The sequence below is a fragment of the Octopus bimaculoides genome, chromosome 3, assembly GCF_046866305.1.
Source record: "Octopus bimaculoides isolate indiv1 chromosome 3, ASM4686630v1, whole genome shotgun sequence".
Taxonomy (NCBI): domain Eukaryota; kingdom Metazoa; phylum Mollusca; class Cephalopoda; order Octopoda; family Octopodidae; genus Octopus; species Octopus bimaculoides.
The window spans coordinates 31,080,516-31,099,146 of NC_142930.1; the positions used below are offsets into that span (position 1 = coordinate 31,080,516).

Sequence of the window (18,631 nt, forward strand, 5' to 3'; positions counted from 1 at the left end):
CTGGGCAACCACGAAGCGCTCTGACGTCGGTATTAGTTGTCAAGTATGGCAAATATGGTAATAGATCGATGTTTGTTGATGTTCGTGTGTCAAATCTTTCGTACGATTCATTCATTGGCAGCGAAAAAAAAATTTTTGCTACATATATAGGGATTAAGTTAAACTTCAATAGCACCAATAAAAGTTGATGTGAATAATTTCTAATTTAAAAAAAAAATTCTTTTAGACCGAGGCCATGCTGAGGATCCGCCTTGAAGAATTTTAGTTGAACGAATCGACACCAATATTTATTTTCACTTTTGCCGAATAGCTAAGTTACAAGGATGTGAACGCACACACACGATGGGCTTAATCCATTCACAAACCTTTGGTCGGCTCGAAACTTTAGAAGCCACACTTGTCCAAGGTGCCACGTAAGTGAGACTGAATTCAGCAAACTTTTTACCACACTTCTTACGCATGCACCTATTTCTGAAACATTTTACAGGAAGAAGCAGAGGCATTATTTTTTTTAGATGTATTTACTGATAAATGTAAGCTAAAACCACTCTTTCAAAGTTTGGCTTAATGTATTAAGATATCCACAAAATGGGATGGGCATTCTACATTAATAACAAGCCTTTGGCCTTCAAAAATATAAAATATCAAGATCCCCAACTTTTTATACTATTTCATATTCCTACTTGTGAAAGCCGATCATTCTTATCTTAGATATCTTAACAGACTATAAAAACATCTTAAAACAAGCGTGATATCAGATATTAATCAGAATGCCACCTACCTGGTCCTTCTCAGTGCCATTGCGTATCAATGTTACCTGCAGGTCCAGAGAACCATCACCAGAATTATCAATAACCCGAGCATTCGTTGAGCTAGCTAAAAGCGTTGCACCAGAGTTTGAAGAATGATTTGATTCACCTTCTAAGGTTTTACGCTCGAGGCGAGAATCTTTAGCATACGGCAAAGTAAAATTGTAACCCCCAGATAAAACGGTCTTGTTGGAACCAGTTATTCTAATGGAATGGTTGCTGTACTTTTGTGAGAGTGAACAGGCAAGACTAAGTTCAGGCATAAACCTTTGTAAAGTATTTCGACCTACAGCAATGTTTCGATACCAGACTGAGCCTTCGGGCGAATAAGGAGATATCGGTCTTTGCCATAATCGGTGGCAAAGCGGATGGAGCTTGCTCTTATATTTTTCAAATGATTTCACAGGACAGTTTGGATCATTGGGCCTTTCAACGATATATGTTAATTCTTCAATGTCAATTGCAGACGGACCTGTTGCTTGGATGTTAGAAGCAGAACACACCGATACGGTCTTGGTCTTCAAACTGCGTGGGGACTGTTCTTCAGCTTTACACATATACTTATACCCGGTCTGCGAATCAACGCGGACTTCGAACGTCTTCTTAGTCATTTCTACCATACTCTGGGGACCTTTTCGGAAGAAATATAACCGGATCTCAAATTGTACTTTATTCAGTAAGCCTAACGGTGTATTGATGTCAAAATAAACGGATGAATATAACTTTTCTAAATCTTCATCCAAAATAATAGGGTGATGGGTTACTTCACCTTTACCACTAGTTTTCAGCTCATTAACAGTTTCTTTAAAATGAGCATTAGCTTCTTCAAATATCTCATCTTTAATGAGATCAAATGTTTTAAGATACGGTGGAAGCCGAAAGTATCGGTTAAGTGCATATCGGAAGCCTTCCAAGCTGGTCACCTTATATTGATCACCATCACGCTTTCGTACATCTCGGTAAAATAATACCAGCAGCTCACTCAGCTCTTTGGCGTCCAAAGATTCGAAATCTGTGGATAAACTGTTATCTTTTAAATAATCCCGTAAAGCACGGGCCGCTTTTTCATTGGCACGTCTTGTATTTTTAGGCACGACCTTATGTTGCCCATCAACAGCAAAAGTATCCATACTGTCGAGTTAGTTACGTACAAAGACAAGTGCAATATACCAGCAGTTATAGTTGGTTGGCATAATAAGCAGTGTGGTTATTGTGCGGCAATATGCATGTTTTGTTTGACATTTTAAAATCTGGTTTCTAACAGGCCTCATATATTTCATCCCCAGCCAAATTACAATCAGTAACACTAGCAATATTTCAAATGTATGAGTAGGAAGATATATATATATAAATATATATATCATAGAGTGGGAAACTAATGGAAATAAAGGATATCTCAAAACAGACTCACGTAAGAGGCACGAAAACGTCAAGCGAATGCTGAGAATTAGTAAACTACGTGACGTCAAAAATTATTTTTATCAACACTCTACTTCATTTGCGCTAGCTATGACTAGTATGCGATTTAGAAATTTAAGTACTTGTAGGTAATTCATTTGCTATGATATCATTACGATTTTACCTCAGAACAGATTATAGTTTACTGAAATTCTCAAAACTTTTCCTTACCGCGTGTCCTAAGATAAAATATTTAAAACAAAAGCTAAAATGCTACTGCACTACTTGACTGAAATTTATCCGCACTGTTGTTGTGTGACGTCACGGTCAGTCTTATGGCAGTTGGCTGCCAGAGGCAGTTTGGCTGCGTGAAGCAAGCAGCAGAGGGTCTATAGAAGTATCTAGGCAAGAACGGTAGTGTATAGAAGGAAAATTACTTTTCTTAATGGGGTTTATTTAATATTATCGTTGCCATCTACACGAAATATGAATAGATGTTGTCAACAGCTAAAAAAATGAACACACATCTCCCAACAAATTACATGTCATTAGAATTATGTATATTCAATTGTAAACGAGGAAGTGCGTTCTCAATATAAAAAAGGCTATCATATAAAGAAAGAAAAAAAATTACGGTTTCATTTGTATACCGTATTCTATTTTGCAAAATAACGGCAGTGAATTCAGTCCAATTTGTCTTAAAATTGCTTACGTTTTTCTATCTGAAAACAGTTCCAACTGTTACGTATGTGTATGTGTTTGTAAAAAACATAAATCCGAAAGAAGAAGCGAACTCGAAGATGTAGAACAGTATATATTAAAAATGGGGAAGATCGGTTTATAGGATTACCACAGGTCTTCCGTCCATAAAGGATATAACTTTATGGCGTATCGCCAGGTTTTACTATCTGAAGATACACCAAATAGCTAAACCCTTTATGGACGGGAAACCTGTGGTAATCCTATAAACCGATCTTCCCCATTTTTAATATATACGTAATCCGAATTTCGGATAATATACCTACACTACTAACAGATATACGAGTCATCCTCTCCCTGACCTATGGTCTCTTAGACGACACGTGTGTGTGTGTGTGTGTACACGTGATACTAAATTATTTGATTTCAATTTCAACATATAAATCTCGATTTAGTCAAGAAAATTTGGTATTTGTGGCGTTCATGCTTTTATAATAATATTAAGCAACTGTAGACTGTATGGTAGGATTGACGTTTAAATTAAATTCTTAGACACTTACACCCACAAATGGCATGTCTTAGTGTCAGGGAAGTCAATGTCCTCCTGTCCACCAAATATAAAAAAAGAAATCCTGCTTCTTTTTCAAAAACAAAACCAGTGTGACTATAATAGAAATCCTTGTATATTATATAAATTTTAAAATACGTACAAGAATATTGAACTTATGATTGCAGATATGACTAATAGTATATAATAGACAATACATTATTTTTGAAAATTTAACTTCAATGAAAGTAATTTCCAAACTTAGCTTAAATTTAGTCTAAATAACCAACAATACATTCTGATGCTGGATTTTCTTACGGGTGATTTCAAAGAGTTTGTAAGTATCAGTTAAGTGTTTCTTAAACAACAAAGCGGTGGGGGTGGGGGACCACATCCGAACCGAAAGAAAGCATTTTATTGCCTGGATATCAGGACAGAACGTGTTTAAACACAGCAACAAATGTGAGGAGTTTTGGAATGTGGTTGTAGAATTAGAATAAGCTGAGCAAGGTCAGATATAAAAGGCTTACAGCTGTTATGGTGTGACTTAAGAAAAAATAAGTAGAAACCTCCAAGTTCATGTGGGTGAGGACTTAGTAGGATTTGGTCAACAAGTGTTTATAACATTTCATTGAATCTATTTCATTACACAAATTATTGTACTCATTTAATAGTAAAGAAACAAAATAAATACCCATACAAAGTATCCTCAAACTGGAGACCTGGCTAAATGCTTTGCAACAGGGTGGAATACTACTAAGCTACCCAAGGTGTCAGGTGGTGGCAATGAACAAGGCACTGGATTAAGTCCCTCACCTAAGTAGGCTACAGCAGGATTTGAACTGAAAACTCAATGAGATAAAACAAGAACTATAAGGCATCTATTGACAATTCCATGCACTGGAGAGGAACTTAAATTTTGTGTGTGTGTGCGTTTGTGTGTCTGCCCCCCCCCCCCCCCCACAATCGCTTGACAACTGATGCTGGTATGTTTACGTCCCTGTAACTTAGCGGTTCGGCAAAAAGAGACCGATAGAATAAGTACTGGGCTTCCAAAGATTTGCTCGACTAAAGGCAGTGCTCCAGCATGGCTGCAGTCAAATGACTGAAACAAGTATACATATACACATACATAATATATATATATACATACATAATATATATATATATATATCTATATATATATATACATCATTGTTTAACGTCTGCTTTCTATGCTAGCATGGGATATATATACATATACACATATATATATATACATATACATACATATATACACACACACACACAGATATATATATATATATATATACACACATACATACATGCATGCACACACACACACATATATATATATATATATATATATATATATATATATATATATACACACACACACACATACATACATACATATATATATACAAACGTACATATATCATCATTCACCCATGCCAACGTCATCTCCTTCATTGGACACTAAACTAGGCTTGCGAAGACCTGTTGGGGCACGCGAAAGCGAAATTCGTGATGGCACCTGTACCCAGCGCCGCATAATTAACTGATCCTCCTGTATTTTCCTTTACCCAAAGGTAGAAAATTATAGCCCAAGGTATTGCACAGTGTGACTGACCCAGAAACCATGTCATTGGGAAGTCAGCTTCTTAGTCACAGAGACATGCTGGCACAAATATATTTGTATGTACATGCAGACATACATGTACTTAATAGCCATCATATATATGTACATTTACAAGTATACCCCTTTTAAATTGTTTTAGTCAGGAGAAAAGCCAGTGCTCATAACCTTGCAAAGGGCCACTGTGAATAGAGAAAAGGGAAGAGGAAGGCATCCTTAAACCAGAGAAAAGGCCTGAATGCTTGCAACAGATGGAATCTGCCCAAGGTGCAAGGTGGTGTTAATAAGAATAAAATTAAAATATTGATTTTTTTGTTGCAGTATCATGTCAGAGCTCTAAAATATAAATCTAAGAGTGGGCTGAAACGAAAAAGTCCAAAATAAAAACACTCTAACCAAAAGAAAAAAAAAAAGGAAAGCGAGTGGCTGTAAGAAATATAAACAATTTGGGGGTGGGGGCACATTCCCACCTCAAACTGGAGAATTGCAATCTTACTCCATTCTACAGGATTACAAGACAAACACGTGGAGAGAGAGAGAGAGAGAGAGAGAGAGAGAAAGAGACTTTTAAGAAAATAAGCAAAAGATAAAAAAAATACACGGAGTGTTTTGAAGCCCACTAAGTAAATACCTATGGTTATAAGCGGGTTCCTGTGTATTAAGAAAAGAGAATGTGATGCATTTATTTTAGCTGGAATTTTTGTTCCCCAAAGGGGAATTTTTTTTATGCTATATGCATACGCCATAAACTCTACATATTTTCTTAAATGGCACAAGCATAATAAATATGCGTAACATGATTAATGTTATACTGACGGCACATGCAGTTCAATAAACTTCCCTGAGAGTATGTATAGTCGACTAAAGTAACTAGTGCAAAACTGATATCTTATTTTTATCGATTTCGCATCCCACCTCCCTCAAGTATCAGATGATGCTCAGTAGGTGTACTTGGCTATCATACACATTTTTAGAGGGGAATACCAACATTCCTTCAAGCATAGTACAAACTGTGGGAGTTGTGCATACTTCATTTAATAACTGCTTTGTTCTTTCTTCCTTACTACCGGTTTGCGTTCTTTTAGTTGAAATCTAAAATTTTTACAGTAATTGTAACCGGTTTTTCTAGTACGTAAACTTAACTTATTAGGGAATGAATGAAGAAAATGCAGTAAGATATTTTTCAAGTGAAATGCACTGTTTCTGCTGTATTAATATGAGAATATAACAGTAACAACGTGTATAATATATTTCCCATAAGTTACTCACACATTTTAAATAAAGGCGTGATCGATTGGATAAAATCCAGCAATTTATATAGCAGTTAATTTATCGACGAAGCTTTCGATTCGCAACCACGTGGCTTCAGGTTCAATCCCACTGCACGACACCTTAGGTGAGTGTCTTCCACAACACCAGGTCGACCAATGTTAATGCCTTGTGAATTAATTTAATAGGCAGAAATTGTGAAAACTCGTCTTATGTGTATAGTGTGCATTTACATATTGAACAGACTCCCACCGCTTGACAACTTATCGGTCCGGCAAAAGAGACCCGAGAGAATAAGTATCTAATTTTAAAAAAAGCACTGAAGTCGATTTGTTCGACTGACCCGCCAAGACGGTGCTACAGCATGGTCGCAGTTCAAAGACTGAAACAAGAAAAAGAATAAGATAATACTGTGAATATAACCAACAAAATTAATAATAATAATGAACAATCGTAAAGGTAAGCCTTACAGTAATCCGTTTGTCATCCTCAGTAGTCTGTTTTTGTGGTAAAGATCCTTTACTATGAAAAAGAGTGGGTATTGCACCAGGTTTCAATTTCATTCGTGGTAATTTGCAGCGGTAGCCGATCTCTAAATACCGACTTTCGAAATGGCGCGTACAGATTCGAATCTTGCACCGTATTTTTGCAATGTTTGAACATGTCATATCAAGAAAATTCTCCAACTGGCCAGAGTCAATACCCACGTTCTGGGCCCAGATCCGACATTTTTCTCGGTCCTTCGGAAAACAATGCAACCGAATATGACGAGGTAATCGACCGTCGTGGCTGGTGCAACCAAATGCTATACAATGTGGCATGTGTTAATTCAAAAGCAAAAATTTTAAATGTTTATTTTGGAGAGTATGTATAAGAATTTGAATAGCTCCGTAACATTGAGTGAGGGTAAATTTAAAAAGATCAGGTTATATTTTTTACTGTCTCGTATTGACAAACGAGTATTATGCTGAAATTCAACAGTGAAACGCGGTGATTCTACGGAATAAATGGAAATGTAAGGTAACTTAAGGCGTCTATGAAATAGGTGATGCACGCGCCTATTCAGAAATACATACGAGCCTATATAGTAGATGTGTGTCCGTCTAGGTTCACTGGATTAGGATAATTACCATTTTAAAATTTTGAAGTGTTTAAGAAAATTCATTTAAAGCATCAAAGACATATGGTCACTGAAAAGCAGAACAGTGAATGAATAAAAACCAGAGAGTGAGCGAGCGAGCGAGAGAGAGAGAGATAGTAGTTTAACAGCTTAACAATTGCGACCCAGTGTTGAGTCGGTGATTATGATTCATTGGGTCATATATGGCACATAACTTGTATTTGCAGCAATAGGAAGAGCGTGTTGCTAAGGAACAGCGGAAAAGATAGAGAGAAACGAATAAACGACACGGAGGGACAGAGATATATAAATAGAAAACAACTTAAATCCAATTTCGATATCATATTTCAATTTCTTAACCCACTATTTGACATACTTCAACAATAACAATAAATTCACCACAAAAGAAATTCATTTTTCGTTTCGAAGGAAGAGTAGAATGTCTTTTATAATTTTATTCACATCTAAGAATGTATTATAGGAATATAAATGGATCTTAGTACTTGACTGTTAATTTTTTTTGTCGACCCCCAGATTTTAACTTAGAACGTAGCTAAATACTCTTCAGTACGACACTAATGATTTTGCAATCAAGAGAATTAGGTTCATAGTCTTCTGCATGTATAGTCAATATATGTACAAACCGAGCTCAATTCAACCCAACTCATAAACATATGCTGAACAAATGTCAAGATTCAGATTTAAGTTCAGAGAGTAACCCCACCACCCCTCATTAAAAATTCACGGAAATTTCTCTAAAATTTACGAATATTAAAACGTGGTTATCAACTCAATTTTTCAAGCAGTTAACATTGAACTGCACCATTCACCTACATACGATTTCTTTTACCAAACTTTGTGGGAGCGAATGCAAATTATTATTTCCCCCAAAACCTTTAATGCAGAAACGCATAAACTACCATTAAATATTCAAACAGATGTCACCTCTATACGTTAAAAGTTTACCGACTGTTCATAGAATATTTGCACCCAAATTTCAAAGAGAACCATAATCATAATTTATACTGTCTGAGACAGTTCTTATTTGTTGTTACCACTACACGAGTTGGTGAACATCATCACACTTTTGACATGGATATGGTCTCTGCTGCTGGATGTTCTTGTTAACACCATCCACATCACATTTACAAACTTGCTTGAGGGCATCTTGTACTCACAGCAGAAGAGAGATTGTGATGTCCTTGACAGGACCAAAGGGTTCTTTCCATCCAATGTCGTCTGCTCATATTTGTCAGTGAAAGAAGTCACCTTGTCTTTGCATGATTAAAGTGTCCTCTCTATTCAACGTTGTTTTCGTTCTTTCAAAACAAACGTGACTGAGGGGTAAATAGAATAATGAGATGATCAAGAAGATAAGATTACATGAATGTGACGGAGGAAAACAATGAGCATATGGTAAAGGAAGGAGTACTGAAAAAGAATTTTGAATATATATATATATATCATCATTAGAGTCAAGGGTTAGAAATTCAAAAACTTTCCGTCTCTCCTGATAACACCAGTCAACCCATAATACATGATAGCCAATTGACTGCGTTAACACCGTTGATGTGGGAATTTGCAGAAAAATAATAATTAGCTTCCATGATTCATTAAAATGTTTAGGTGAGTTAAATCATAAATGTAAAACTTCATGGATTCCACTAAATACTCATCATTTGAGAATATTTTTTTTTACACACTCGAAGCATTCGGAACATGCTGTATTTACAAAATAACAAATTACAATGAATTAATATATATTTTTCTACACAAGTTATGCAATTCAAAACCCAAAACTGTAAGTCAAGTGAAATGAATACAACCGGAAATATAAAAATAAGCTTGCTTATGCAGTTATTTCACTTAGAACTTGTTTACATTCAGATATTCTGCAAACTAGCAGGAATACATAATTTGTGTCTAGGCACTCAGAAGTAAAGTGATTACGGTACAGGATTACAAACAGTGCTAAAGTTTAAAAAGCCAGGAACATTACTAAATGCAACAGGCATATGGAAACCTGTTTTCTGTGGAAGAATAACTGCAAATTATCAAGTCTACATACACAAGTTAATTTAGAACCCCACCCCCAATCTTCAGATATATATCAGTGAGGAAAAGTACATTTTCCTTTAAGACTGTTGCGATATTCACAGATTTTTAAGAATGCTGTAAGAAAATTAATGGGCCATAGACTAGATTTGTTACGAGCCTATCACTTTATGATGTTCAAGATTGAATATAAAAATTTGCTAGGCAAAACAGTTGAATGGAAAGGACACTCTAACCAGTTCAAAAGAAAGAGGGGTTGTATATATTTCATTATAATCGCAACATGAAACTAGTTGTAAAAGTGTATAATTTGATTGGAGTTTGGTATTCAAGAAAGTCTTTATGTAAGGAGATCAAACTGAATCTGATAAAGTTGATGAATGAGCCTTGTGCAGTGTTCTCCAATCTATTGCATATATATATATATATATATATATATATATATATATATATATATATATATATATATACGGATGTTAAAACGGATTAGGATAATTTACCTACTTCATTAAAACCAATGAAGCTTTTGTTGATACCAACAAAAATGCTATTTCTATTAAGGCTTGTCTACTGAACTAGTGAAGATGGTTAAGCAGGATATAGTCAATACATTCTGATTGATATCTATTACAAAAGCCAACAAAAGTTCTCGCTGTCAACCTTAGGCTCTAATAATAACGAATATCAAGAACACATGGGAAGCAAATATATTGACTTCTTTACCTATTTTTAAAAATTAAAATGAATAATCATGAGCTGCTCCTGAATTTTTATGATAAACAAAAATGAAGGTAGACATCAAACTAAGATAATCGACTATAGATTTGATATTGATAACAAGAGATGAATATTCATGGTATTACTTTGAAATTAAAAAGGAAATAAAGTAAAAACTCGTATTTACTGCTTTTAAAGTAAAGCCCGTGTGCAGTAATGTAAGATGTATAATATCGCATGAACAAACATTCACTTTGAATAATGTAAAATTTTGCATGTTTTGATAAGTAATATAATACCTAATTTGAACTGTGTGTGTGTGTGTGTGTGTAAGTTCTCGTTCTCACTCAAATACTACATAGGCACACAAACAGATCTCGACTTGCTAGAGACATCAGTTTTCAAATTAGGATAAAGGCAAACATTTAAAATAAACCCGAGAAACTACAGTTCGTAAAAATGATAAAATTATACCTTGGTACAAATATATGTTGCTCTGCTGATGCGATTAACGTTGAATTGATAGGAAGGTCTACCACAGCACAGAATCCATCGTAGACATTTCTCTAGGTTTTGTTTGGGCTTCGGAAAAGGTATGAACTGAACACCGCCCGCCAACCTCTCGGGAAATCTATTGTCAGTGTTACATGTACCATAACAACACCGTTTAACCATCGTATTGCATAGATAACAAAGTGGAAAAGTAAATCAATATTTTTTACAGTCAGACAACGTTTCTTTTGTTTTCTTATAATTCGAGGATGTTTACGGTAAAAGATTTCATAAAGAAATACAAATAGGGGAGGGGGGCTGACAGACGTACAATTCAATGTTTGTCTGAGTTAGCAGCACAGACACTATCATATGACGCAAACACTCACTGCTGATTGGCTTATGCTGCCCTACAGCTGAAATGTAGCAAGGGAAATAAACCATAACAGCAACAGATCGTAAGCTGTCAAATACACTACGAGTACACTCAGGTATAAAATTGCATCGGGCAACATCGCGTTTGTTTGAAATCAAATTCCACAGAAACCGATATAAAGTATCTATAACATATTGTTGAAATTCGTCATCCTTCAAAACTAGATTATTGAACACACTTAATGCAAATATAAGCACAAGCTGAATTAAGTTATCAAAATATTTTAGAAGTTGGGGCCACCTGGTACATTTACAACCTCTTTATATGGGTTGTTCAATGGTAACAATCATTTCCGATTCTGGCCCAATACTTTAATCATCCCAAGAATAATAAAGATTTCTTGTAATGGTACAACTTATTTGAGGGACCCTGAAAGTATATGATGTCAAAATAATAATACATCTTCAGCCTAGCCAACCACCCACCAGGAAGGGATTGTATCCTGGATAGAACCCCCACCATCACTGGTGACAATTGCCAGATAAAAAATGTCACTCTACCTACCGAATCAGAAAAGACGGTACCGTTTGACTCTACTTTCACTGTACACGCCAATTACAAACCAGAACTGAAGTATGGATGCGTGATAATTTAGAAAAAAAAAGTACGAAGAATAGTCATATATTTGATATTGCCAAACAGGGGGTCCAGTTTATGGACTTAAAATTGCTTAATGTTAGCATAAATATGACCGGTTAGTAACAATAAGAATATTTCTTAAGATGCACTACACTATCACAACACATGAAATATTTTGTCTTAGTAGACAAAACCTTTCAAGGGAGTTACTGTCTACTATTTTTATACTATTTTATGTTTAAATACTGAAGGGGGGTGTTTAAAAAATAATTGTTAGGTGGTCACTCAATGTTAAGTATACTCTGTCGTCCCAGATAAGTAGCTTTTAACCAGGGATACAATGACCACTCACAGACATTGTGAGCTCACAAAGCACAGCAAATGTGGGAAGTGGGCATAATAATTTTTCTCATAAATAAAATATAAACCAGGTAGTCGTATTTGAAACACATCAAAAAAAAAAAAAACTTTTAAAAGTTAAAATTTTAAGGCATACATATCAGCAAGTAGAAACAACTGATGATGTGCCAAGGTCCAGTATAATTTCATTATATAGGTCCTTGTCTTCTATACTAATTTCCATAAAAATTTAACATAGGGGGCAATACCCAAGCAAACATCTAAAAAGCATATGCTGAACAGGCTACAATAATAGGTATAATAAATTACCTGCAAAATTAGTATCTGTTTGCATCTTTTTTTAAAATTTTTATTATTATTATTTTTTAAAGACAAAGTGGAGTTAGAACCTATGAAAACCATTTCCTGGAAGGAAGCACTGAGGTACAAAAGTCTAATAACTACTGCTTTAGATAATGTAGTTCAAGATAGCCATTAAAAAGAGGAGATGATCAGAGCTGAAGTACATTTGATCATCCGACATGTACCAATTCAAAATTTTTTTAAAATTTGAGACAACAGAAGTTATTTTAAATGTAACATGGTAGATTTGAAACCGTAAAGAAACTCACAGATGACAATAAATAAACTTTTTATGCCATAGTATATCTTTTTAATGTTTAAGAAAAGGTAATATCTAAGAAATTAAGCCATCCAAAGAGAGAATATAAATTGGCTGATTCCTTGGCACAAGCAAAATTTGTAGAATTACAAAAGTTACTAAGAAACAAAATCTGGGGTGGGAATGGATACTAAACTATAATTACACCAATGAGAAAAAAAAAAAAAAAAAAAGACAAGCATTTAGAAGAATACATTGTACTGCGTAATGTTCAAAACATTCAACCCCAATTCTAAACGCAGTTTAAAAATACTGAAGACATGGTATGTCGCAACTCCATCAAAGATTTGACAATCCAAAGCAAGGCAACACATACAAACTTTCAATGAATCTACCAAATTTTGTAACTCAGAATAATACAGGGAAGAAAAAATAGAAAACTGGAATCCAAGATTCTCTAGAGGTAAAGTGGAGTTAAAAAAATAAGAGAAGTAGGGAGAGTGAAAATTGCAATGGAATTAGTGTAAGGTAGAGAAAACCGTATGCCTTTCCTGTTGCCAACCATCACCTATTTTCAAGTTATTTTATTTCATTGGTTTCAAAAATTGCAGAGTATGTAGTGGTATGCAATGTTGAAAACACTGTAATCAGGATACTCACAAGCACACTCAGAGCCTTTGGCTGTCAAAAAAGTGCTGTTTTCTTTCTGCCTTTTCTGCTGTGACAACAATAGTCTCTGCACTTCAAAGCTGGCTGGTCTCAAGCCAAAACACAAGTACTGTTGACTTATTTATCTCACCTCCTTTCATCACTCATATTGTAACTCTCCTCCATAGTCTAGGCTCTGCACTAATCAATAACAGAACACTGCACTCCCACCCCCAAATACTCTCCAAAAGGTGTTGTTGACACTAGCAACAATACCTTCAATGAGGGGTATACATTGCGACCTGGACTTTACTGCAGTCATTGACTTGTCATAGTTTAAACAGAATGTCAATGGAATCAGTTTTACTAGTCTGGAAGGGCCTATAAAGGTCATGAGAACTATCCTTCCTGCTTAACAAAATAAAGAAAATATGTTTCAAAGTAGGCTCAATTGAATGTGTCTTAAATGTGATATAAGGTTTATATTTCACTGTAATCAATGAATAGTATTCCTCCAATCAAGCATATCACCTGTTAAATTGTTTAGATATATATATATTATCAATATTAGTCATTTGGCAATTTTCAAACTGAGTCATGTAGATTAATCAATTGATGCAGAAGATTTACTGATGCACATTTCAGTAACTCTGGATGGATAAATTCAACACCAGTGAGCAATACAAAACTACAGGCTGCAGAATACTGCAACCTAATAAAAACTAGAGGTAGTCGATAGCTTCCGCTATCTGGGCGACCAAGTTAGTAGTGGGGGTGGGTGCGCTGAAAGTGTAGCTGCTAGAATAAGAATAGCCTGGGCAAAGTTTAGAGAGCTCTTACCCCTGCTGGCGACAAAGGGACTCTCACTCAGAGTAAAAGGCAGACTGTATGACGCATGCGTACGAACAACCATGCTACATGGCAGTGAAACATGGGCTGTAACTGCTGAGGACATACGTAAGCTCGCAAGGAATGAAGCCAGTATGCTCCGTTGGATGTGTAATGTCAATGTGAATACCCGTCAGAGTGTAAGTATCTTGAGAGAAAAGCTGAACATTAGAAGCATCAGTTGTGGCGTGCAAGAGAGACGATTGCGCTGGTATGGACATGTGGTGAGAATGGAGGAGGATAGCTGCGTGAAAAAGTGCCACACCCTAACAGTTGAGGGAACCCGTGGAAGAGGTAGGCCCAGGAAGACCTGGGCTGAGGTGGTGAGGCAAGACCTTCGTACATTGGGCCTCACCGAGGCGATGACTACGGACCGAGACCTTTGGAAATGGGCTGTGCGTGAGAAGACCCGGCAAGCCAAGTAAGATCGTTGCCAGTGCCCCTGGACTGGTTCTTGTGCGGGTGGCACATGAGATGCACCATTTTGAGCGTGGCCGTTGCCAGTACCGCCTGACTGGCTCCTGTAGGATTTTCGAGCGAGATCGTTGCCAGTGCCCCTGGACTGGCTTGTGCGGGTGGCACATAAAAGACACCATTTCGAGCGTGGCCGTTTTCGTGCGGGTGACACGTAAAAGCACCCACTACACTCTCTGAGTGGTTGGCGTTAGGAAGGGCATCCAGCTGTAGAAACTCTGCCAAATCAGACTGGAGCCTGGTGTTGCCATCCGGTTTCACCAGTCCTCAGTCAAATCGTCCAACCCATGCTAGCATGGAAAGCGGACGTTAAACGATGATGATGATGTAATTAAAACATGTACCAGTGTAATGAGAGAGATTTTGAAAAGTATCTGTTGTGCAAACATGATAAAATTTTTTTTTTTTTTAAGTCAATGAATCATATACATTGCTTAAAAATCTGTTCAAAACTCCCAGTATGCCTTAATCTGAACATAAATCTTTATTGATGTGAAAGAGAAAATTCGACTAACCTCAAATATCCATGAAAGTGAAGAATCAGCTGAAATCAATCTTTTGAAATGGTGCTGCTTGGCATCAATTGGTGGCTTCTCAGAAGAGACACTGTCCAACTTTGGCCCAGGTAACTGGTAAGTGATTACTTTCTGTATGCTCTTCAGATCTAATTTATCTGAGACAATGAGACTGCTGAGTGTGGCACGAAGACATTGGTTGGTGTATGAATGTGAGAGGTGTGCTTTGGATGATATTTCTCTCATAAAGTTAGCTATGCTCTTGCCGCCATGTGGTTGCAATGTGTACCAGGTAGGCGAATTTGTCACATCTCCAAAGCGGGGTTGACAAAAGAACTTATCACTTTGTGGGTGCAATCTTGATAAGTAGCTTACAAAAATTTTAACAGGACACAATGCTTCATTTGGAACTTCATGTATCATCCTACAACTCGTGTTACTTAATTCGGTCGGAGTCTTTTCGCCAGTGTTGACAATACCATCAGTGAGGATTATAGATTGCAAACCAAACTTCTGATCCTTGTTAACGCGAAAATGAAGTTTCGTTAATTGTGAGAGGCATTTATAGCCGTTACGACCAAAAAACAAGACGATGTCCATAAAGACACGTTTCTGGAGCTTGTTTGGATTATTCAGATCACTGTTACACCAGCTGTAGGCTTTTTGTAAATCAGCAAGAGTTATTGCGGATTTGGCATTCCCGACAGCTGAGAATGTTTGTTGTAGACTATAAGAATGCTTCTGCCACACTCTGTTAGCCTCTAGGAAATAAGGGTCATTTAATATATCGATGCCCCTCTTAAGTATGAAGCGATAAAGGCCATAACGAATACCTCGTAGACCGGCGTGTTTATACCAAGTACCGTCATCTTTACGTAAATCAGGGAAAAAACTACAAAGATAATTTTTCAAGCGATGCTTGGCTTCCATATCACCACGAGCAATTTGCAACAACAACTGATGGAGTCGTAATTTTTCTCCTTTAGAAAAAATATATTCACCAAATTTCTCGCAGGCACTGACTTCGGCACGCTTTGTAGAATGGGCCTCAATATTGGCGGCGGAACTCTCATTCTGTGACTCTTGAGTTGCCATTATAGTATATAAATCAAGTAAAATGCTGAACAATTGAAAAAAACAGTAACACTAAAGTTATATAACTTTAAAAAATTCAATCCCTTCATATGTATATTATTCCTTACGATGCATTTGAACACAAAAGTACATGGGTGATTGATTCAGGAATCGAAGCTCAATATTTTAATTTAAAATGCATAACTTTATACATAAAGCAAATGAGACAATCTCTTTCAAGGAAAAGAAACGTGGCGTTTAAATTATATAACAGCTGATATCTGCATAATTTTAAAAGGAGTTGTGAATGCAACAACAGCGTTAGATGATTAAATGCAGTCAATAACAGTATTAAAATTGTTACGAGCATCGAACTGAGCAAAGTAGTGACTGGCGCTAAGATATCTAAAGTTGTTATTCATGTGATAACAAGACTACTGTATAATTCTCGATCGAAATAGTAGCAGTAGTAGTACGTTGTTGGTGACATTCAATTAAATCACGTAAGAAGACAATAGATATTTATCTTATGTACACTCAATAAAGAGATATAAAATGAACATAAACATAAAACAGAAAGGATTATAAACACGTGTAAGTAGACTAGAGATTGTTCAGTTGTGTAAGTTTTTAACTGGAGTGATAAGGCAGACAGAGATGTGTGATATACTGTAGTCCGATAACACAAGTTATTATTACACAGTGGGTGACGAACGAAGTTGGCAGAGAGCGAAACAATACGCCACGAGAATGAGTGCATCGGCTGAAACATTCCACAGCAGGCTTAGAAAATAGAAGAGGCCAACAAGATGTACTCCAAAACAGAGAAACAGAACCACAGGACGAAACAAGAGAAATGGCATCAAGAATAGCTACGTTGATTAATAATACGAGGTCGCTGACATCAGATTGCAACTGAAAGCCGTTCGCGATAACAGGCCTGAACATAAGTAGTACCCCTAATGTACATAACGTATACTACACAAACTGCTGACGTAGAAAGCAGCAAGTTCTATGTTGTCTACCAACTGAAATAGTCCTTCCTACCAAGTAAACATCTACATAGTCATTATTTACCACAAAACCGAAGCGAGTATTTACAACAGCTATATAAACATTTGATAGTGACTGCTGCTATCATTAAATGGGAAAAGGTTATTTATTGCCACAGGCTTGAAGCTGTTTATTTTTTCATTAAGAAAATGATTAGATTAAAAAAATAAATATCAGCATCCCTATAACAATTTACGTTCACATAAGTGTGTGTGTGTGTATATATATATATGTATGTGCGTGTGTATATATATATATATATTCATGTACATCTCTACAAATGTACATATAAAAATAGCCGTCATTCGCAAGCGAGTATGATCTGATAGTTTGTACCAGGCGTTTTTTTTTTTTTTTTTGTTCTCGGTACTAACCCTAATGTGAGCTGACGGAGACACCCAAGGGCCTTCTCACCTTTGAACCCAACAGAAAAACGACTGGAGGAAGAGAGGGCTGCCACTCATTTTTAGCCGAGTAAACTGGAGCAATGTGAACTGATATGCTTTGCTTAAGGACATGATGTTTCCTAGTCCAGGAATTGAAGCTATGAACTTATGATCGTGAGCCAAACACTCTTCACACAAACTCATGCACGAGTGCAAGTGCATAATGTGTGTCTATATATATATAAGCTGGTTGGTGTCCGAGGGCGCAGTAAGCCCACTGGGAATGAGGGATTCCTGGTCCATGTTAAGGCATCTCTCTAGAAGGCTAACTTGTACATAAAACCTGCTGCTCTGAGCCATATATCTTACACTTTGTCTCTAGGCTTCTTGGTATTGCTAGTGAGAGTCGTGGTGCTGTATAAGCTGCAGTACTCAACTTAAAACTCTTCCACAGGCATTGCTGACACTACTTCACAGTGATAGTTATGATCCTCTTCCGGGTGGACAACCATTATGTATGTACGTATGCACACACACACACACACACACACACACATATATATATATATATATGGATTGGGGGAGGGCACTACTAGGTTAAGAATTTCTCTCCTAAAAGTTTTTGCAGCAAAAGTCTACACACACAAGTGTGTACAAATATATTTAATATAGTGTTACACCCAAAATTTGAAAGACCTCAGTTGCAAAATCTTTTTGGGGAGAAATTTTCGTTAGCCCAGTAGTGCCCCCCATCCATAGAATCTATAAGAATTTCTCTCCAGAGACAGTCTTTGCAGTGGAAATCTTTCCACTTTTGAGTGTACATAAACATGTTAAATATAATTATACACAACTATATTTCAATCATTGCT

General features: G+C 36.4%; 1 protein-coding gene across 2 annotated transcripts in view; it reads right to left on the bottom strand.

Annotated features, from left to right (window-relative positions):
• Window positions 1-18,300, bottom strand: part of LOC106877732 (uncharacterized) — a 63,806-nt gene extending 45,506 nt beyond the window's left edge. Inside the window, exon 1 of one of the 2 annotated variants that reach the window (XM_014926705.3) lies at window positions 15,247-18,300. In XM_014926705.3, the coding sequence (XP_014782191.1) occupies window positions 15,247-16,341 (1,095 nt within the window). In that variant the 5' untranslated portion in view covers window positions 16,342-18,300. Of the gene's footprint in view, window positions 1-781; window positions 3,206-15,246 lie in introns of those variants that run through there. The other variant, XM_014926704.3, reaches the window with a different exon arrangement.
• Window positions 18,301-18,631: the final 331 nt, after the last annotated feature.